This window comes from Toxorhynchites rutilus, chromosome 1 (genome assembly GCF_029784135.1).
Source record: "Toxorhynchites rutilus septentrionalis strain SRP chromosome 1, ASM2978413v1, whole genome shotgun sequence".
NCBI lineage: Eukaryota > Metazoa > Arthropoda > Insecta > Diptera > Culicidae > Toxorhynchites > Toxorhynchites rutilus.
In genome coordinates, this window is record NC_073744.1 from 62377065 (window position 1) to 62401032 (window position 23968).

At 42.2% G+C, this 23968-nt stretch overlaps 1 protein-coding gene across 1 annotated transcript in view; it reads left to right on the forward strand.

The window, feature by feature from the left end:
• The first annotated feature begins 1025 nt into the window (after nucleotides 1-1025).
• The window catches only part of LOC129781728 (uncharacterized), a 47810-nt gene continuing 24867 nt past the window's right edge, over nucleotides 1026-23968 (forward strand). The window contains exons 1-2 of the mRNA XM_055789306.1: nucleotides 1026-3348; nucleotides 4136-4593. Coding sequence (XP_055645281.1) covers nucleotides 1026-3348; nucleotides 4136-4593 — 2781 coding nt within the window. The remainder of the gene's footprint in view (nucleotides 3349-4135; nucleotides 4594-23968) is intronic.

Consider the following 23968-nt stretch of genomic DNA (forward strand, 5'->3'; position numbering starts at 1 on the left):
TTGCCTACATTTTCCGGGAATCCAGCTGATTGGCCAGTATTCATCAGTAACTACAAGTACACTACCGAAGCTTGTGGTTACAGTGATGGCGAAAATATGATTCGCCTTCAACGCTGTCTAAAGGGTGCTGCGTGGGAGTCAGTGCGAAGCAGATTGATTTTGCCGGCATCAGTTCCACAAGTAATCGAAGCGCTGAGAATGCGTTATGGTCGTGCGGAACTACTAATCGATTCCCTTATCGATAAAACCAAGTCAGCACCATCGCCACGATCTGATCGACTGGAAACGCTAATCGAATTTGGAATGATGGTTCAAGCTCTCTGCGATCATATCATAGCTGCAGATCTTCCGGAACATCTGGCAAATCCGACGTTGTTGAAGGACTTAGTCACTAAGCTGCCAGCTGATTACAAAATGCAGTGGGCGGGTTACCGCAGACATCAAGGTGTGGTGAACTTGAGAACGTTCGGCAATTTCATGGAGGAGATTGTTAACAATGCTTGTAGTGTATCATCTGTACAGATTCACGAACCTAAGTTGGACCGTTCTAAGATGCGTGATAGGCACCTAGTGCATTCCGAGACCGCGGGAAACGACCCGGAAAACGAGTGCAAACTTACTACCCCAGTCGAAATGACAAAACCCACTGAATGTGCTGTTTGTCAAAGAGAAGGTCACCGTACTATACATTGCAAGATTTTTCTAACACTTCCAGTCGACGAACGTTGGAGGAAGCTCCACGAGTTGAAACTGTGCCGAACGTGTCTTTACGCACACGGCCGTCGGGCATGCCGAAGTACTCAACGATGCGAAGTTGATGGATGCCAAGCACGTCACCATCGTCTTCTCCATTCGTCCAATAGAGAGAGGGACACCAGTGCATGGAAAGTTGGCGAAACTGTGCAGTACCACATCCCCAAATCAATTGCACCTTCTCTGTTTTTTCGCATTCTACCCGTTACTCTGCATAGTGGACGAAAATCTGTCAGCATTTTGCGTTTTTAGACGAAGGGTCATCCTTAACTATGATAGAGAAAAGATTGGCGGCAGAGTTGGGAGTAACAGGATATGCTAAGCCCCTATGCCTTAAATGGACGAGTAATGTCACCCGAGAAGAGCCGAACTCACAACGTGTAACATTCGAAGTTTCCGGCGAGGAAAAGGGTAAACGCTTCATGATGAGAGACGTAGGTACCATTGAATCGTTGGATTTGCCAATGCAGAACGCACCGATAGAGAAACTGGTTAAGTGCTACAACCATCTGAAGGGCCTGCCGATTAGAAGTTATCGAAACGCTATTCCGCAGCTTTTAATAGGAGTAGACAACCTGCGGCTGATCGTTCCACTCAAGGTTCACGAAGGAGTAGAAGGAAGTCCAACTGCGACCAAAACACGGCTAGGGTGGTGTATCTATGGCTGTCAAGGAAACATAGAATATCATCCACGAAATTACCACGTTTGCGAATGTGGAGGAGAGTCGGAGTTTAACGATGCGATCAAGAAATATTTTTCATTCGAAGAAACTGGCGTTAAATCAGTTACCAGCGTAGCGTCAGAAGAGGATAAACGGGCTTTGCGCATCATGAAACAGACAACAGTACACGTGAAGGATCCGTATGAATCGGGACTGTTGTGGAAATTTGACAAATTCGAGTTTCCTGATAGTTATCCGATGGCATATAAACGGCTACAATGTTTGGAGAGACGTATGGCGAAAGACCCAGCACTGAGAGAGAACATTGAACGACAACTTAAAGAGTATCAGGCGAAAGAATACGCACATCGTGCTACTCCAGAAGAGCTGGCTAGTGCTGAACCTCGGCGTACATGGTACCTTCCATTGGGAGCAGTAATGAATTCCAACAAACCAGGAAAAATGCGTCTAATATGGGACGCATCCGCCAAAGTTGATGGCGTATCCCTGAATACATTCCTGCTTAAAGGTCCAGATCAAGTAACATCATTGCCTACAGTTCTATTTCGCTTCCGACGATACCGGGTGGCAGTGAGCGCAGACATAAAAGAAATGTTCCATCAGGTGAAAATCAGGCCCGAGGACCGTCACGCGCAGCGCTTTCTTTGGCGATCAAATCCAACACCAGAACCGGAGGAATTCTTAATGGATGTCGCCACGTTCGGATCGACATGTTCACCCGCCACAGCGCAATACGTTAAAAATACAAACGCCCAACTGTTTGCACAAACATTTCCACGAGCTGTTGAAGGAATTGTACTTAGCCATTATGTAGACGACTACCTTGATAGTTTCCACGACGAGATTGAAGCGAAACGAGTGGCGTGTGAGGTTAAAAATATCCACGATTACGGCGGATTCGATCTCCGCAATTGGTGTTCCAACAGTTTGGACGTACTGCAGCATCTAGGTGAAGATACGAGAATCCAATTGAAGCAGCTGAATCCAGAAAAGGACGACCACTCCGAACGAGTATTGGGAATGCTATGGGAAACACATACCGACGAGCTTCGTTTTTCAGCCACTTTGCCCGGCGATATCGCGCACATCGTCAAAACTGAAACCAAACCCACTAAAAGTCAGATTCTCCGATGTGTAATGACACTGTTTGACCCATTAGGCTTGCTGGCCCCATTTCTTGTGTTCGGAAAAATGTTGATTCAGAGCGTATGGCGCCTTGGAATCGACTGGGATGATCAGGTTGATGATGAAGTCTATGGGCGATGGCTACAGTGGATTGAAATGTTCAATCATATCAACGAGATACGCATTCCTCGTAGTTACTTTCGGAAAGCTGGAGTATGTAGTTTTCGAAATATCGAAATCCATACCTTCGTAGATGCAGGAAAAGATGCTTGTTCGTGCGTTGTTTACTTCAGAATAGTTAACAGGACTGGAGACGTAGAAGTGGCTTTGGTAGCGGCCAAAACGAAGGTTGCGCCCCTTAAACCTATAACTGTACCACGAATGGAATTGCAAGCATGCGTTCTCGGTGCACGTCTGGCCAAGTTCGTTATCGAAGGACATGCATTCCCATCTATCAGTAGCTACTTCTGGAGTGATTCCAGTACTGCACTCAGCTGGATCAACGCAGACCCTCGAAAGTACAGCCCCTTTGTAACTTTCAGAGTAGGCGAGATTTTAGAAAACACTAATCGGGCCGACTGGCGGTGGGTCCCCTCCCAGCAGAATCCTGCCGATGAAGCAACAAAATGGGGATCAGGACCTTACTTCAACACTCATAGTATTTGGTACAGCGGACCCGATTTTCTACGCCTCTCTAAAGACAATTGGCCTACATGGAAACCTACTGGAGCGGGAAACGAAGAACTGCGAAAATGTTATGTTCATCATGATGCCGTCAGACCAGAATGTATTGTCGAATTTCAACGTTTTTCCAAGTGGAGTAGACTTCAAAGAGCTGTAGGCTATGTTCATCGATTCATTCATAACTGTCGTAATACTTGCGGCAATGGCGAAAGAAAAAATGGGCCTCTAACCAAGGAAGAGCTAAAAAAAGCGGAGCGTACTATTTTCAGCATGGTACAATGGCAAGCTTACCCAAAAGAAATGGCAACTCTTTCAGCGAATCAACTCCTTCCTCCGGAACAAAGACGTTTTTTGAATAAGTCTAGTATCATTCTTCAGCTTTCTCCTGTGCTAGACGAACAAGGAATACTTCGTGTCGATGGTAGAATCAATAACACTGAAGGTGTATCTGCAGATGTAAAGTTCACGATAATTCTACCACGAACACATCGGCTTTCTAGCCTACTGGTAGGCCACCAGCACCGTAAATTCAACCACGGCAACAATGAAACTGTCGTTAACGAAATACGCCAGCGGTATTGTATTACGAAGCTTCGATCGCTAGTTAAATCAGTAGCATCTCAGTGTACCTTTTGTAAATTTCTGAGGGCTCATCCTAATGTTCCTCCGATGGCATCTCTACCACAAGCAAGACTCTCACCATATATACGACCTTTCACTTATGTAGGATTGGATTATTTCGGCCCTTTGCTAGTAAGAATTGGTCGCAGCCATGTTAAAAGATGGACGGCCCTCTTTACTTGTATGACCACCCGCGCAATCCACCTAGAGGTAGTGTTTACTCTAAAAACGCAATCATGTGTGATGTGTGTTCGTCGCTTCTTGTGCAGACGGGGATTTCCCGAGGAGATTTGGACTGACAATGCGACCAATTTTCAAGGAGCCGAACGCCTGCTTCGCGATAAACGATGGTCTAGCCAGCACCTTCACTAGTACCCAGACAGCCTGGAAATTCATCCCACCGAGTGCACCTCATATGGGCGGCGCGTGGGAGCGTTTGGTGAGAACAGTTAAGGCAGGTTTAGCGGCAGCGTACAACAACGAGAAGCTGGATGACGAAGCACTATGGACACTACTCGTTGAGGTCGAGTGTATGGTTAACAGCAGACCATTGACTTATCTGCCCCTAGACTCCGCCGAGCAAGAGGCTTTAACGCCAAACCATTTTCTGCTCGGTAGTTCATCCGGGGTGAAGCAACCACCTATCGATAGAGAATGGAATAGTACCTATCTAAAGCAGTCGTGGATTATACTACAGGCTCGTCTGGATGCATTTTGGAAACGATGGGTTCGTGAATATTTACCCACGATAACGAAGAGAACCAAGTGGTTTAGTCCAGTAAAAAACCTGGAAAATGAAGATCTTGTTCTAATTGTTGAAGACTGAAGACGTAACGGATGGATACGCGGACGTGTATTGGAAGTGTTGACAGCCAAGGATGGAAAAGTTCGTCAAGTGATTGTACAGACCACCAACGGTGTGTTACGTAGACCTGTCTCCAAGCTAGCGCTCCTAGATGTGGTAGCTGTAGATGGAACCGCAGACAAATCTGAGTTCCACCGGGGGGAGAATGTTGCCACAGCATCCAAGGAATCAACAATCTGAACGTGAAAACCTAAACGATCAGAGGAGGCCGACAACAATTTTGCAGAAAAGAATCATTCAAACATACTGCTGTGAAATATACGTCAAGAAATTTTTATCTGAATTCAACATTGAACGAAAAACGCTATTAATTATTTGTTAGAACCATACTGGGTCAGAATTCGCCTTTTGTTGATACCTTTTAATTTAAAGCTGTAATAGTTCGGCAGGTAACGATAGGAGTTAGAAAGATAATTGCCGAGAGGAGTAAGTCGGGGCATTCTATCATGTCCACTGAATTGTAAGTTTGAGCATAACCTAACCACAAAACACATATGTTCATACTGCTCATATTTTAGTTTTGAAGCGCAATAAAATAAAGCTGTCGGAAATCAGTGACCTGCTTTCTATTACTCCCTCGAATCGCAACACCCCTGTTATAGAAGCTCACTTCCTTATTGGCAAAAAAACTCGGATAGCCAATTTTCACAGGCCTCTTTTGTGGCTAACTTCTGACTACCTAGCTCGTTCGCCATGGAAAAAACAGGTGGTAGTCACTTGGTGCAAGGTCCGGACTATACGGCGGATGCAAAAGAACCTCCCATCCGAGCTTCCGGAGCTTCTGGCGCGTCACCAAAGAAGTGTGTGGCCTGGCGTTGTCCTGATGGAAGACAATGCGGCCTCTGTTTATCAAAGATGACCTCTTCTTCATGAGTGCTACCTTCAAGCGGTCCAGTTGTTCAGCAGCGATTCACATGCGTCGATACGGTCAAAGATGTTTTTTTGCGTCAACGTGTGTGGCACCCATACATTCAAGCTTCTTCAAATGGTTAATAACGGTTTGATGACTTATCCCCAGCTCTTGGTCGATGCTACGGCTGCTACTATGCCGGTCTTTCTCGGCTAATTCAGCGATTTTGTCGCAATTTTCGACGACAGGCCTTCCGGAGCGTGGCGCATCTTCGACGACCTCTACACCAGAACGAAAACGTTGAAACCATCGTTGTGCGGTGGAAATGGAAACTGTATCGGGTCCATAAACTGAACAAATTTTATTGGCAGCTTGAGATGCATTTTTACCTTTGTCATAGTAGTACTGTAAAATATGTCGGATTTTCTCTTTATTTTGCTCCATATTTGCGACACTATAACTCACGAACGACTTAACCAAACAAAACACTGTCAAGAACTTTATTATAGCGCGCAAAAAAACCTTTCCAACAAGCTATAGTATGACTCGATACAATGAATACAACTAGAACTACGCGCTTACAACGACACCTCGCGGAAATACCGCAGGACTTTTTTGACAGCCTAATATTTCAGAATAAATTGACCAACTAACCCCACACACGGGGTAAGTTGGTCAATAATAGGCATGTTTTTTTTTTTTGAGCAAATAATACGTGTTTTTCCATTAGAATTTTTCTTCATTAAAAATTAATTATTTAAAACAAAACAAAAACAGTTTACAAATATCAACTAGCAAGTGAAAAATCAAATAAATGATGATGATGTTGAATTAAAGAGGCTTTAAACTTTTCAGTTCATTCGCCTCTAGAATGAAAATTTCGAATTATCATTGTTGTTGAGAGTTAGCGATTTCGTCTCTCTTCCACTTCATGGAGCACCAGATATGCCAGGTTAGAAGACAATTCACGCTTAACTTTTCAATAGGACCTATCTGTTTTGATCGATTCTCTTCATCGACATTCTCTATCGCTAATAACTCAGCGGGAAAAGCAGTCCCTAATCTGTTCGATGATCAGGAGTGTAGAAGTGATCCTCGTTTATCAAACTATGTGGTAAACCTGGCGCAAAATCTGTATGCCAGGCCGTGGTGATTGAAAGAGAAAGTCAGTAAAGATAATCGATTAAAACAGATAGGTCATATTGAAAAGTTAAGCGTGGATTGTTCATTTTGAAGACATTTCTTGCGTAACTTTTGAAAATGTCCTAAGTAACAAAATGTGAGCAAATCGAGTTAATGAATGCATACTAACAGTTCTCAATCATTGAATGCATTAAGAAAACAATCGTTCAAGTATCTATCCTTTTCACCATTTGATCGCCGATACAAAAAATGTCCAATGTACAGATTCGAATTTTAAGCACCCGACTGTTACTTCAGACACCACTTTCCTCTGACGCTCGATACGTCCGAAGTCACAAGCAATCAAAACAACACGAGCTCGCGCTTCGGTCATTTTGAGTTTTTGTTATTTTCGGGTGTTGATATTGTTTTTAGTTCAATGCAACGAGTGATAACAATAATGATCTGCTTCTAGCACGAAGTACAAGTATTTGGATCGTTGTTCAGTAGTTATTTTCAAATTCTCATCGTGCAACGTAATTTGACCAATGTACAAAGCGGTCAGTCAAAACGTCCAATGTAACATTTTTCGCTCGGAGGCTTTAATTTCAAACTAAAATCACGTAACAACAGTTAATATTGGTTTTTCAGAGTTATTATTGACCACTAGTGGTAACAGTAGTGATGAAGATCGATTCTTATTGCAACAATTCGCGGAACAATATGCTGATCTTCAACTTCGTTTTTTTTCGAGTTGATGTAAATGTTACATAGGATAAAGTGACCATATGACCAGAGGTCTAACGCGGGACACCAACCAAAAAAAAACAATGTTGTGTATATAAGTTATGTAAACATGAGCTGTAAAAATATACAGAAATGATTTAACCAGTCTTGTTTATTCGTGAAACTTTTGGCATGACAAATAATGCGATAAGCTCCAAAAAACCTTCAGTATAAATATATTTTTCCCCAAGATCTTTCAATTCATTTTGTACATTTAATGGTACAAACTGATTACTTACGCTTTCAAATACTCCACCTCTATTTCTTCATGAAAATCTTTCAGTGTTGACGGTATAAATATTTAAATTACTGTAAACCTTGATAATTATCCCTTCGACATCTACGGGAAGTTGATCCGCAGCCGCCTGAATTGTGTTGCTGAAGATATAAGCATCGCGTCCTACAACTATTGTCGGTATTTAAGTTGATCCTTAAGCTTGTCATAGACGTCTTGTCCTTCCCTAAGAGGGCCGCCAAAGTTCGTGTTCATATTATCTGCCGAATATGCAAAGCAATGTGCATATGATATTTGATAAAAATTTCAAAAATTGATGTCGCGATGATTTCAGACGTATGATTTCTCAACGGTTACACCCTTGTAGTCAAAAACAGAGGAAGAAGTTATTTGTCTTGATGAGTTAAAGCATCGGAAGAAATACGAGAAATTGCGGTTGGCCCATATGAATTGTGGTCGCAGGCTGGCTTGTTGGCTTTTTGTATGGCTATAACTCTAACTTGTCTCACGGAATAATATTTAGCTCAAGAAATTTGTTGAATAAGTTGTTTGTACGTCTTTCGACGGAATCGGAAAGATTCTTCAATATATTGAACTTTATCTTATCCACTCCAGGGACCGAGTTGTTACACGAAAGAAGGGCAAATGAGAATTCTACCATTGAAAATTGTTCATATTCGCGGAATGCTCCGTACGATATTTTGTGCTGGAACAGAATCTGGGCAAAACTCTCCTCGTAAAACTGTAGATCCAACGATCAGAGTATTCCTCACTTTCGTTATTGTGGCTCCGACCCTGCATTCTCCTGGCCGTTTCCCGAAGAGTGCTCATAGCGGTCTGTCTCGATAGGCCATTGACGTACTCTCGCCAGTACCCATGTTTCTTCGCTCTAGTCAAATTCTTAAGTTTGCGTTTCAGGGCAATGTAAGTTCGGAAACAGTCCATCGTTCCTTGTTTTCTGAATTCCTTGATAAACTTTAGAGCACTCTTCATCCCACCATGGGGATGGAAGACGGCGTCGAAATTGAGTGGTAGGAACACGTTTTGTTTGGGCTTGTAGAGTGCTCTCATAAATCAAGCCAGAAATTAAATTATATTCTTCGAGAAGAGGTAATTCATGAACCGAGTCAAATGATTCAGAGATTATTTCTCGAAATTTCATCCAGTCGATATTTTTCGTTAAATCACACGAAATATCAACTGTCTCACATGGATATGAGTCATTGGCAATAGATAAATGTATAGGAAGATGATCACTACCATGGGGGTCTTGGATTACCTTCCATACGCAACCCAATAACAAAGAAGAGGAGCAAATTAAAAGGGTCTAGAACACTATCTCGTGCGGGGGGTTTTGCTATCCTAGTAGTCTCCCCAGTGTTTAGATTCGTCATGTTGAAATTATCCCACAGATCATAAATCAATGAAGCACGAGGATCATCATATAGTGATCCCCAACCAATTCCATGCGAATTGAAATCACCCAAAATTAAACGAGGACCTGGCAAGGCAATATCTCTGAGCTGTTGACGGTAAACTGCAGTCCTTGGAGGTATATAAATTGAAGCAATACAGAGGTCTCGGCCATTGATTTTTGTCTGACATGCAACAACCTTAGTTCCTGTCATCGGAGGGAAATGGACTCTATAAAAGACGTGGTATTTTCGGACCCCCAATAATACACCACCATACGTGTCATTACGATCAAGACGAATTATGTTGAAATCGAAGAAGTTCAATTCGTTCTCTGGAGAGGGTCACGTCTCACAATGGGTTTTACTGCTGGAATTAGTTTGGGCAGGCTGGTTCAATTCAGGGCTTTGGATAGTAGGGGTATTGATGGCCTCTGGTTAAAAAAGAAAGAGCGTAGACCAGGAGGTGACTGACCTCTGTTCAATTGCCACGGCTTTCTTCGAAATTGGCGTTCTAGTTTGGGGGGTCACTAATGTGTTTAAGGGCTCGGATGGGATGGACTGTCTTTGTGGAGTGAGAGAGGACATCAGTTGGCGATTGACGTGCGCGTTGACGCTCCTCTTTTATTCCTAAATTACGGTCGTAGATAGTGATTTATTTTTCCGGAAAGTGCTTGAATTCGTTACGAATCGGTTCTCCTGCCATAGTGAATTGAATTCAAATTAGGAATTCAACGAAAACCATAAATTATGTAAATTCGGCAAAACCAAAAATAGTTTTTCGTCTGTTGTCCAGTTGTGCTAGTGTGCAGAATGTAGTGGTGACAGCGCAGTTCGTTCTGTCTTTGTTTTGTTCCCGCTTGCTTCCGCGCGTCAAATTAGCTTGTGTGTATGTGCTTCGCTTGATTCAGTCAGAACAATGCAATCAGAAGCATCAATCAGTGATAGTGATTGCTATGCCGCTCTGGTCTATATGATCACATACAATTAGCGGCTTGAAATTATGGTGTATCGACAGTGTAGTTGTATTCTATCTTCCATCGAAACAATTTGTTTACAGTGATGTATATTATGCCGTAAAAGCTTCATTGACGAGTAGAAAATCTACAGTCGGGAAATAATTTGGTGAGATCGTTCTTAATTGTTAAATTAAATTATTGACGTAGGACTACGTCTTTCATTTCTATACCGGGGTGTAAAATCAAAGTTTCGAAAACGAAAGCGTTACGCCGGAGACCGAGATTTTGAGCGTTAATAGCTCCTAAACAATTGAACGAAATGGTATGATAAACAATTCATTCGAAAGATAAAATGTCTACGCGTTATATACTTGTTACTTTTTGATCCAAAAACTTGTTTCAATAGTCTTAAAATTGCTTTCAAAACAGGCTATTGAAATCACCAATCGGTATATAAGCGAGCGGCGCTCGGAAATCCACTCAGTTCTAATTGAACAGCGATTGGAGCATGTTGTCGCTGTTGCGGTGAAGCTCTTTATTTATCATGAAAGCGCGGATGAACGGTGTCACCAAGAGCCTGTTTGTGCATCCTATGCCAGAAGGGAACCTATGTGATGCCACAAACGGTTCCCTGGGAAGACATCGCTACACACACATACACGCGCGGCTATTAACAGGTGGTTATCGAGTTGGCATTAACCACTGGTGGGCTTCCAGTATCGAGGAAAATGTGGAAATATCTAATCGTTACTGAGAATAATCTGCCAGTTCCTCTGGGAATTTTCCAAATATATTCATGTGAAAGAGTTTAATTGAATGTTTTCTATCCATGTTACACTGTGACCAAATATGTTTCAATCAAGTGCTATTAACAGGTGGTTTTCGAGTTGGCATTAACCAATGGTGGGCTTCCAGTATCGAGGAAAATGTGGAAATATCTAATCGTTACTGAAAATAATCTGCCAGTTCCTTTGGGAATTTTCAAAATATATTCATGTGAAAGAGTTTAATTGAATGTTTTCTATCCATGTAACACTGTGACCAAATACATTTGGTTTTGTGGTTTTTCAATCAATCGCAATTAACAGGATAGCTTCAGAAGATTATTCTTCCCCATCAGTAGGATATTTCCGTATCCAATATTGTATGCGCCCGCAATCGATTATTGCTCAGTCGCCGAAAGTTCCGAGCTCAGAGAGTTCATTCCCCTCTAGTTTGCCTTCCAAATTGCCATCGTAAACCACACCTTCTCTCGGTTCAATCACACACAAAAAGCATACTTAAGCGATATTCTGGTGGTGAGACACATTCATTTTTCGTGAGGACATCGACAAGACAACATCGTTGCCTAACGTGCTGGAGGAGGTGGACGGCGAAGGATCGACACATACACGCGCAGAACTCTTTCCGTTAGGATGCCATTCAGCATCGAGAAAGTTCCGGAAAGATCTAATCATTGCTGGAAAATAATCTGCCAGTTCCTTTGGGAATTTTCAAAATATATTCATGTGAAAGAGTTTAATTGAATGTTTTCTATCCATGTTACACTGTGACCAAATATGTTTCAACCAAGTGCTATTAACAGGTGGTTATCAAGTTGGCATTAACCACTGGTGGGCTTCCAGTATCGAGGAAAATGTGGAAATATCTAATCGTTACTGAAAATAATCTGCCAGTTCCTTTGGGAATTTTCAAAATATATTCATGTGAATGAATTTAATTGAATGTTTTCTATCCATGTAACACTGTGACCAAATATGTTTTAATCAAGTGCTATTAACAGGTGGTTATCGAGTTGGCATTAACCACTGGTGGGCTTCCAGTATCGAGGAAAATGTGGAAATAACTAATCGTTACTGAAAATAATCTGCCAGTTCCTCTGGGAATTTTCAAAATATATTCATGTGAAAGAGTTTAATTGAATGTTTTCTATCCATGTAACACTGTGACCAAATATGTTTCAATCAAGTGCTATTAACAGGTGGTTATCGAATTAGCATTAACCACTGGTGGGCTTCCAGTATCGAGGAAAATGTGGAAATATCTAATCGTTACTGAAAATAATCTGCCAGTTCCTTTGGGAATTTTCAAAATATATTCAATCAATCGCAATCAACAGGATAGCTTCTGAAGATTATTCTTCCCCATCAGTAGGATATTTCCGTATCCAATATTGGATGCATAAAACCTTGTGCCTCCAACGTAACGCTCTCGTTTTCGAAGTTCTCCAAATATTCATTCATTCAGAATGAATTCAGATTCAACTTCATACAAATGATCTCTAAATCAACGATAGTCCTACGTCACCCTTGCGGTTATACCATAGATATAACCCACTTCCTGTTTTTTGGGTGATCGGCGAAGGATATATTTTTATATGTGAATTGATTGCGTTCATTATTGTTTGAAATCTGTTTTTTTTTGTTTTTTTCCTATCTATTAATATGTTTATTTTTATAGGCTCAGTTATATAGGTTTAAAGGAGCCAAACTCTTAACTATATTTTTATTATAAAAAAGTTGATTTTTGTTCTCTAATGTTAAAACATTTTGATGTAGTGTGAGAGGAAGCAGTTCTTTTCCTTGAATTTGGTTTGGTCTCCAAAAGAAAAATGCATATTGGAAGGAATCAGTCACTATGTGGCAATGTGTGCGTATCGGTTACCCGTTTAGTGAAGAACGATTTAGAATATTTTGAAAGTGGAAGAACATGAGAAGACGAGAATGGACTCAGTGGTGTGTGTGATGGAGCGTGCGTTCCCACCATTCCATTCTCTTGCTTTACCGAAGAATATTCAAGAGAGAGAGAGAAAGTCAAGAAGTGAACGAATGCAAATGCAACAGCTGCTGGTCAAGTTATCGTGTATGAAGAGTAGCACAAAGCAAGATGAGTAGATCCCATGATGTCTATTATCGAATGAAAAATTTGATGACCATTAAATCTGAAATTTGTAATTGTTTTTTTTTGTTTTGATTCGATATTTTTTTGTCTGAAATATATCAAATTATATGAATTTTGTAGTAGACGTCAATTTTTAGATACCCTCGATCTTTGAGAGTTTGGGAATATGAAAAATTGAGGAGTCCATGATGCGTTGTATAATGAAATACATTGTCGGTTCGTTTTATTGCAGTTGTGTTTTTTAGGTTACCTTTCAGGTTACCTTTCATGAATATTATCCGTCGTCGGATGTTTAAGAATGTAACAAATTAAAGAGTCCGCGATGCACTGAATCGCGAAATATATTATAGGTATGTTTTATTGTAGCGAGGTTTTTCAGGCCACCTTTTCAGGTGGTCCATGGTGTCATCTGTTGTCCGGTGTTCGAGAATGTCACAAATTGAATCACGGAATTGATATTCGGCTAGTATTGTAGTTGTGTTTTCCAGGTTACCTTTTCAGGTGACCCACGAATACCATCCGTCGTGAGTGTCTAAGAATGTGAAAATTTGAAGGGTCCACGAACTATTGGATCGTATATTCTATGTGAAATGAATATGTGAAAAATAAAAATATTCATCTGTCTTTAAAATACATCACGTTAGTCCGTTAGTCGAAATACATTCGATTTCGTAATTCAGTTTTGTCGATTGGTTGAAAATCCGCGTTTACAGAATCATATCACCTACCACAGTGAATCCCGATTATTACCCCTGCCCACTAATAAACTATCACTTCCATGATAAACGCTAGGGAACCACGCTATAGAGGCGACCCTTCTGGCCTTCGGGCGACGAATATCATACTAACATTCCTTCCCTTCCCCTGGTAACTGTAAGGACGTGGCCGGCGTCGTTATTTGATAGTCCCAAGCGTTGGTGCTCCCGTGGCCGAGTGGTTAGCGCCCCACACTATCATGCCGGAGGTTCGGGTTCGATTCCCGTTCCGGCCAGGGGATTTTTCGTCAAAGAAATTTCTTCCGACTTGCACTGTGATCACGCGTATTCTAGAGCTTGCCACTCCAGAATACATTCAAGGCGTGTTATCCGGCATAGAAATCTCAACTAGGCACTAATAACAAAAATGACGCAAGTAATACCTATGTTGAGAAGACAAAAGTTCCACTGGGAAAGTTAGCACCATCCAAGAAGAAGAAGAAGCGTCATTCTGTGTGTTCTTTGTGCAATTTGGTTGGTTCAGGTCAATCACGGAGAGTAACTACGAATTCTACAGTCTACCCCAAGCTCAAGCAAGCTCAAGCTCAAGCTCAGATGGGATGGACTGTCTTTGTCTTTTCCCAGGGTGTCCTTGTGAAGCCCAAAAGCTTCCTGCATTAGGAGCGTTTGCAACAGGTTCGTCATTGCGCAAAATGGCAAAATAAATTCCCTGTATCTTAGGTAGAGACTTTTTCAAAATATCAGCATAGGACTGCTTAGAGCGTTCTTTCAAAGAACGCTTGATATGTTCCGCACGCTGTTTGTAGGCTGGTCATACGGATAGGTCATGTGGAGCTTCACCACAATGAATACATTTAATTTTCAGTTTCGGGCACTCATCATCGACATGTCCATGTCCGTATTTACCACAACGTAATTTATTGTAGCAAAGAACATTGTGTGTCCAAATTGCTTACATTTAAGACATAAGTTCATGGGTCGCGGGATAAAAAGGCGCACTGGTAAACGAATTTTATCAATGGCTACAATATCGGGAAGAGCTGAGCCGACAAAAGTGACCCGAAACGAGTCCGACGGAGTATACACTTTTTTCAAGTCTTTGATAGCTACGGAATGCAATTTCTTGCATTCCAGAATCTTCACCGACTTGATGAAGGAGTCTTTGAAGCGTCCTTCTCCTTGCATAATGCAGTCCTCCGTGAGATCCGGTTCAGTGATCACTCCGTTGATCTCAATTTTCTGACAGGGAATGTAGACACGATAGTCATTTTTAAAGCTTTCATACCTAACAATATCATTTGCTTGGGCAAGGCTCACAACAACTACTCGCAGTTTGTCTCGATTAACCTTAGTAATCTCGACAACTGCGCAATCATTTTTCAAGATTTTCGCTATTTTAATGGCATCAATCGGCTTAGACTTACGTCTAAAGAAAACGGTATATGGGCCTGTCTTGCCTTCGGGGTAAGCCTTGGATCGGGGAACTTTTGAATTAGAAGGAATTGGTGGGGCATCTATATGGGAAGCTAAAGATGGAACATTTTCTTGAAGAATAGCAGGGGAAGGGGATTCAGCATGAAGGGGAGCGGGGGATGGGGGATTTATCATTTCAATAGACGGGTCTAGAGGAACATCCTCGTCAAACACTAGTGCAAGCGAGCAAAAGAAGTCGCATGTATTCGCTATGACGGTTTCTCCAGGTGCCTAGATTTTGCGTGCGTTGTGGATATTATTTCTCCATATCGAAAAAAATAACATTAATGAAAGCAGCATTATGGAATTATTTGTTTACGAATGCTGCAATCAATCGTCGTTGTTGGGAAGTTGAAATTGTTCGGAAGGGGGTCTTATTTTTGCTTTGTAATTCCGAGGAGGAACCCATGCCTTCTCAAGTTAATAATTCTGCTCCGGATCAACGATGATTCCAATTGTCGGGGCTTGAGGAGGGAATACTATTTGCGCTGAGTATTTCCGAGAACGAAACGAAGTGGTATGATAATTGCTTTATTCAAAAGATGAAATGTCTACTTATTGATTGCTGAGCCAACGTTTATCCTACGTCCACCTTTAGGTTATATCACAGATATAACCCACTTCTAGTTTTTCGATGTTTCATTTCACTAATTCTTCCATTCACAATACACTAGACACATTCTTCGCCGATTGCCCGAAGTAACCAGACGAAGGAAAGTCGCGTCCAAGTTCCGTTATCGGTTACCGCGTGATTGTTGTTTTTTTGCCGCTGAAGAGTTCATTTCACTATCTGGATAGTGAGTGAAGTGCCCTGCCTGCAAGTGGATAAAGGCTTTCATCCTCGGAAAGCCAAGCATTGGTTTTTGTTTTGTCGCTGCTTCGCCGACATTGGAGATTTCGCCGAGTCATCGTGCCAACAGTGACAGTGCGGGTAAGCTTTCACCGACGACTGTGTGTAGTGGTGTCGTAGGCACATTCCCACCACCAACGAGCTTTCAGCACGCTCCCGTTCATCTGCACTGGAGTGCGTTCATAGGTGAATAAGATTGAATATACTGAGAGAAAATATTTAATAATTATAAGTTTTTTTTTTTTTTGTTTTTGTGAATTATTTTATTGTGAAATATTGTTTAAAAAAATACTTAGAATATAAGTGAAAATTTAAAATGGCAGAGAGTGGGGGACCTTCGGATATGGAGGTCTCTGACTCTAGTTCCCTCCTAACAGATAAAAAAAAGTCACTCAAACGTGTTCCAAATACGGAAGATACTTCTTCTGGGGACGAGTCAGCTAACCCTACCAAGCCTCCCTCCAAAAAACTAGCAAATCTCCCATCTGCCCTTAACGATCCCACTCTACCTTCAACCTCGTCTTCTCCCTCTGTTCTTCCCGCTCCTTCTCAACCTTCGCCTTCCCACTCTCAATCCCCGTCCTCGCCTTCCCCCCCTGTTATTCCCACTCCCCGTGTAAAGGTCTATCCAGAAGATGCGCCCGGAACTGGTCCCTGGGTTGTTTTCTTCAGGCCTAAGCCAAATGGAAAGGCGTTGAGAGTCATGCAGATCGCGAAAGATCTGGCAAGGTATACCTCCGTTTCGGAAATTTCGAAGGTTAGACCAAACAAATTGCGAGTTGTCGTGAATGATCGAAAAGACGCAAACAAGATTGTTGTCGATCAGCATTTTACAATTGAGTATCGGGTCTACATACCCTCTCACATAGTCGAAATTGAGGGTGTGATAACCGAAACGGGCTTGACGTGCGAATACATTACGAGTGAAGGTACCGGCCGTTTTAAAAAACTGCCCTCGACGACTGTTAAGATCTTGGGTTGCCGCCAGCTCGGAACAGTCTCCCATGAAGGAGAAGAAAAGAAATTTACGCCGTCCAACTCGTTTCGAGTCACCTTCGCTGGTTCAGCTCTCCCTGACTACGTGATGGTAGATAAATTGAGGTTAGCCGTGCGACTTTTTATTCCAAAGCCAATGACTTGTCTAAAGTGCAAGTCAGTTGGTCACACGGCTGCTTATTGTGCCAATAAAGAACGATGTGCCACTTGCGGAGAACAACATGAGGGGAAATCCTGCAGTGCGACTGAGCATAAGTGTCCATATTGCGGGGGATCCCCACACGTGCTCTCAGCATGTGAAACATACAAGGCTCGCTGGGAGAAACAGAAGCGCTCTTTGAGGGAACGCTCTAAACGCACTTTCGCAGAAATTTTGAAGGGCGCTTCTCCACTGGCTCAAGAACAACAACCAATCAATACACACAATGTCTTCGCTACTTTGCCAGTTGACGAAATGGAAGCGGATACAGCTAACGGGGGCACGCCGTTTATTTCTCAAGGGAATCCCCGGCGCAAAAATGTGACCACTCCCAAAGTTCAAGGACAAGTCCCTCCGGTGATACCCCCTGTTAGCTTGCCCAAAAAATCGAGTGCAGCGGATAAGCAAAATCAGGTCCCTCCTGGCCTCCGTGGTAATAGTTCACCTTCGAACGACCCAGCACTCGAGGGGACATCAAAAACCCCAACTGTCCCTGTTTTTCCGTCAAGTTCAACTTCCCAATCGGGATTTATAAAGTTGTCTGACCTTGTGGATCAAATCTTCACGTGTTTTAATGTTTCCGACTCCATCAGAACCATTGTCACCGCAATGCTTCCAGTACTAAAGACAATTTTGCAGCAATTGATGCAAACATGGCCCCTCCTTGCAATGATTATCTCTCTTGATGTCTAATTTAAATAGAGAGGTCGGAGATATCACTGTTTTACAGTGGAATTGTCGTAGTCTTATCCCTAAATTGGATACATTCAAATTTCTAATTCATAAACTCAATTGTGATGTTTTTGCTCTATCCGAAACCTGGCTCTCTTCTCAAAATGATCTCTCTTTCCACGATTTTAATATAATACGCTTGGACCGTGATGACAGATACGGAGGGGTACTATTGGGGATCAATAAGTGTCACTCATTTTTTAGAATTGACCTTCCACCTACTGGAGGGATCGAAACTGTTGCTTGTCATGCAAACATCAGAGGCAAAGACCTCTGTATAGTCAGCTTGTATTGGCCTCCGAGAGCTGCGGTTAGCCGCAAGCAACTTGTTGACATGTGCTCACTCCTTCCTGAGCCACGATTAATATTGGGAGACTTCAACTCTCACGGAACTGCCTGGGGGGAACAGTACGACGACAATCGTTCATCGTTGATATATGACCTTTGTAACAGCTTCAATATGACCGTTTTGAACACTGGGGAAACAACACGTGTACCTAAACCTCCTGCTAAACCAAGTGCTCTTGACCTCTCGCTTTGCTCGAATTCACTATCGTTAGATTGCAAGTGGAATGTAATCCAGGATCCCAACGGTAGTGACCACTTGCCAATCAAAATTTCTATCACCAATGGGTTGAATTCTTCTGAATCAATAAACATGGCATACGACCTCACAAGACACATTGACTGGAAAAAATATGCGGACGCGATTGCTCTAGCCATCAATTCCAGAGATGGTTTGCCTCCATTGGAGGAGTATAACTTCATTTCTCGTTTGATCTATGACAGCGCGGTTCGCGCTCAAACGAAACCCATCCCAGGTTCCACTATTCGTCGAAGGCCTCCCAATCCATGGTGGGATGGCCAGTGTTCCAAGCTTTATGGAGATAAATCGAATGCATTTAAAGCTTTTCGGAAACGTGGAACCCCTGAAAATTTTCAGAAGTATTTGGACCTTGAAAATCAATTTAAAAACTTGATCAAAGGGAAAAAACGTGCTTATTGGCGAAATTTCGTGGGAGGTTTGTCACGAGAAACGTCAATGAAAAAATTATGGAAAGTGGCTCGAAACATGAGAAATCGCTCTTCATCCAATGAAAGCGAGGAATATTCACATCGATGGATTTTTAATTTTGCACGAAAGGTTTGTCCCGATTCCGCTCCAGTGCAAAGAATTATTCGAGATATACCACAAGATAGGTGCGATCTTGATTCCGAGTTTTCGATGGTAGAATTCTCTCTTGCTCTCCTTTCATGTAACAATTCTGCTCCGGGATCGGATAGAATTAAGTTCAACTTGCTGAAAAATCTCCCTGATGTGGCGAAACATCGCTTGTTGAATTTATTCAATCGGTTTCTGGAGCATAATATTGTTCCAGATGATTGGAGACAAGTACGAGTTATAGCTATTCAAAAACCCGGAAAACCCGCGTCCGACTTCAATTCGTACCGCCCAATAGCAATGCTGTCTTGTATACGGAAATTGTTGGAGAAAATTATCTTGTTTCGCCTTGATCGATGGGTTGAAACGAATGGCCTACTCTCAGATACACAATATGGGTTCCGCAGGGGCAAGGGGACGAATGATTGTCTTGCGTTGCTTTCTTCAGAAATTCAACTGGCTTACGCCGAAAAAAAACAAATGGCTTCAGTATTCTTGGACATAAAGGGGGCCTTTGATTCTGTTTCAATAGAGGTTTTGTCAGACAAATTACAATCTCGGGGTCTGCCGCCTCTATTGAATAATATGTTATATAACTTGCTTTGTGAGAAACATTTGAACTTTTCTCACGGAGATTCGGCAGTAAGTCGGGTCTCTTACATGGGACTCCCCCAGGGCTCATGTTTAAGCCCCCTTTTGTACAACTTCTACGTAAGCGACATTGACAATTGCCTTACACAAAATTGCAGCCTAAGACAACTTGCAGATGATGGAGTGGTGTCTGTCGTAGGATCAAATGAATCCGACCTGCAAGAATCCTTACAAGATACTTTGAACAATTTTTCAACCTGGGCCATTGGGCTAGGGATCGAATTCTCCACGGAGAAAACAGAGATGGTGGTTTTTTCTAGGAAGCATAAACCAGCAAAACCAAAGCTTCAACTTTTGGGTAAACCGATCACTCATGCTATGTCATTCAAGTATCTTGGGGTCTGGTTCGACTCTAAATGTACTTGGGGGGCCCATATTAGGTATCTGAGTAAAAAATGTCAACAAAGAATAAACTTTCTCCGTACAATTACCGGCACCTGGTGGGGAGCCCATCCCGAAGATCTTATAATGTTGTATCGAACAACTATTCTCTCAGTGATGGAGTATGGCAGTTTCTGTTTTCAATCAGCTGCCAAAACACACCTCATTAAACTCGAGCGAATTCAGTATCTTTGTCTCCGTATCGCGTTGGGATGTATGCCCTCAACGCATACCATGAGTCTCGAGGTTTTGGCAGGCCTACTCCCACTAAAAGATCGCTTCAATTTATTATCTCTTCGGTTCCTCATCCGGTGTAAGGTTATGAACCCATTGGTGATCGGAAATTTTGAGCAGCTGATCGAGCTAAATTTTCATTCTGGATTCATGAGCTCATATCATGAATTCGTCTCCATGCAGGTTGATCCTTCTTCGTATATTCCCAACCGTGTTTGTTTTCCTGACTACATCAATTCCTCTGTGCATTTTGATCTGTCCATGAAGCAGGATATCCATGGAACATCAGATTATCTTCGATCGAGGATCGTTCCAACGATCTTCGATGCAAAGTATGGGGATATCAATTGTGATAATATGTACTTTACTGATGGGTCCTCTATGAATGAGTCCACAGGATTTGGAGTGTTCAACGAATTTTTTAGCACCTCACACAGTCTTCAGAATCCTTGCTCAGTGTATATTGCTGAATTGGCAGCGATACACTGGGCGCTGGACAGCGTCGCCTCACGACCTGTTGAACACTATTACATTGTAACGGATAGTCTTAGCTCTGTCGAAGCTATCCGTTCAGTGAGGCCGGAAAAGCACTCGCCGTACTTCCTTGAGAGAATACGAGAAATTTTGAGTGCTTTATCCAGACGCTGTTATGTCATTACCTTTGTCTGGGTCCCTTCACATTGCTCAATTCTGGGTAATGAGAGGGCTGACTCATTAGCAAAGGTAGGTGCAATTGAAGGCGATATTTATCAGCGTCAAATCGCCTTCAATGAATTTTATTCTTTAGTCCGCAAAAATACCATAGTTAACTGGCAACGCAAATGGAACGAAGATGAATTGGGCCGGTGGCTCCACTCGATTATCCCTAAGGTTAGCCTCAAACCATGGTTCAAAAGTCTGGACTTGAGCCGGGACTTTATTCGCACCTTCTCCCGACTCATGTCCAATCACTGTTCGTTAGATGCGCTACTCTTTCGTATTAATCTTGCCGACAACAATCTTTGTGTTTGTGGCCAAGGTTACCACGACATCGAGCACGTTGTTTGGTCGTGCGAGCTGTATCTTGCCGCCAGATCGAATTTAGTAGTCACCCTTCGGGCCCGAGGAAGGCAGCCCAATGTGCCGGTGAGAGACGTGTTGGCTCGGTTAGACCTTGATTACATGTCCCAAATATATGTATTCCTTAAAGCTATCGATCTTCGTGTGTGATTGTCCTTATACCCTTAGTTTTTCCTTTTCCTTTTCCTTTGTGAGAGATCGGATCCCTTCTTAAGAATAAGATGAAATGTAAATACATATTAGATATAAGATAGGTTTAAGAATTGAGTGTGATGAGTGTGATTGAGAGTGTGATTGAGAGTGTGAGTGTGATCAATGTCAACATATCCTCATATCCCCTCCTTTTCCTGAAGAAAATATGTCACCCTTCTAAACTCGAGTTGACCGCGAGTAATCGGTTTCCTATATTATTAACATTAGAATTAAGGAAAAATGTATATATACTAGTAACAATACAGTAAGGAGTTCGGCTCCTTTAAACCTATGTAACTGAGCCTGTAAAAATAAACGATTTAAATAAAAAAAAAAAAATAAATACACTAGTGCCGATTGTCGGTAAAGTGCTGTTGTTATCAATTTTATGACGAAAGAAAGGCTACTGATTATAATTAAAATAATTTCGAAACAGTAAGATAATGTCACCCGCATATGTAAAATTATCTTCAGCAGAAACACACTCCCTCTAGTTAAACAATCCAATTTGAAATATGTCCTTTGCTTTGAAGGAATACTGAGTGCTCTCTCGGTGCGCGATTGTGTGCCTGTTGGTACAAACGTATCTCGAAGAACCAACCGCCCACAGCCACAAGTGCTTATGTTCCGCCGCGCTGCAAAAACAAAACAGCATCGCAAACCAACAAAACCGAAACTTAATCACCTCTTCTTTCCGCGAAACATAAACAATTAAAGCATGTACCACTCGAGGGCTCGTCAGCTCGTAGGAGAAGGTATCATGGAAAAAAACACACAAATAAATGTTTTAGTTACAGGTTCAAAGGAACCCCAAAGAGTCTCCTTCATAATGGTACACTCTTTGGTATGCACTTTCCGTACAGAGCAACTTTTACCTCCATATCTCGTTGCCGCCCGAGGGGCGAATGATGCTCTGCTGTTCTCGGTTCCCGTTCCCGAACACACCCACGGAGAGTCTACAAATCTGCGCCACATGCACCCTCGCGACCTTCGAGGGTGCCAAAGGCCGCGCTACCGAAAGGTAAATTCTTCCCACACACACTGAAATATATGTCTCGGCTGTCGTCATATGTAGTACCGTGGGTGTTGAAAACATTGCCCAATTAGTGTTTTGTTGCAAATTTAGAATCGGTATGACGGTATCGAAGATTTTAACACTAGTTACATATACTTTTCTCGCTGTGGATTGAGTCGGAATGCTGTAAAGCTATGGAATGTGAAAGATTTCAATCAGAAGTTGGGGTGGAATTAAGTTGCAGGTATTTTTTTAGTGTGACATTTTTGGAGATCACTGGAGATCTCCAGTGCCGAACCTGCTTCCAATCATAGGATTACCGTTTGTAAAGAAATACCTTCCCTGGTTGCTAGTTTTAGCGGAATTCATTTAATAAATTGCCACGGATCAGTCTCCGAGACTTAATTAACTCCTCCGGGAAGGCCGAGTGGAGCGAAACGGAACATAATGAATTCATTCCTCTTGATTTATTGACTCTCTGCTGCGGCGGAAGGTACTTGTCCTGGCGAGAGGATCGAATAGCATCAACCGCGCGGCACTAAAGGAAGATAAAAAATGACATCCGTTGTTCCGTTGCCAGTGCGTCTCCGCCGCAACCATTCACAGAACTTGCAACGGCTTGTTGCAAACCGACAGAAGTTTTACGGTGAACTTTTAATTGCGTGACATAATCACACATTTTATCATCCTCCCCGTAGGACTGACAGTCGTAAACGATTCGCTCATTCGCTTACATCAAAACATTCCCCAGGGGCCACGGCTGTACCGTTAGTGTCGTTGATCCGAGAGGATGATGCGGCAGGACCGCGGCTTGCTCTACACCTTTGGTCGTGTCGAAGATGATGCTTTATCGCGGTTTGTTTATCTAGTAGATTACCCCATCCTTGGCGGGAATAATGAAGGCTGCGTTTTACGCAATTGCAGAAAGATGTCTCATTCTTTGTAACGTTTATTCAGTTGGATGTATCTGTCATTGTGGAAAAAAATAATGAGTAAAAGTAATTGTGTAACTTTTTTTTCATTTGACGCAAGACATATAACTCTGATAATTACTATGCCTCTCCAACGATAGCTTTGGCATAATAATTATATTATGCGGCATCAATTTGAATATCAACCAAGTTTTGAGTTCAATTTTATTTCAATTATAAAATGTCAATTATGAAAATGTTATTTTAATTATAAAATTACGCTGGAATCGATCCAAAGTGCAGCTTCCAATTAACGTAATTGACGCTGCTACAGGAGTTCGTCTAGACTAGTCGGCTACGAAAAAGGAATTGTTTTTGTTGCCTTTCCGCGTTATACAAAT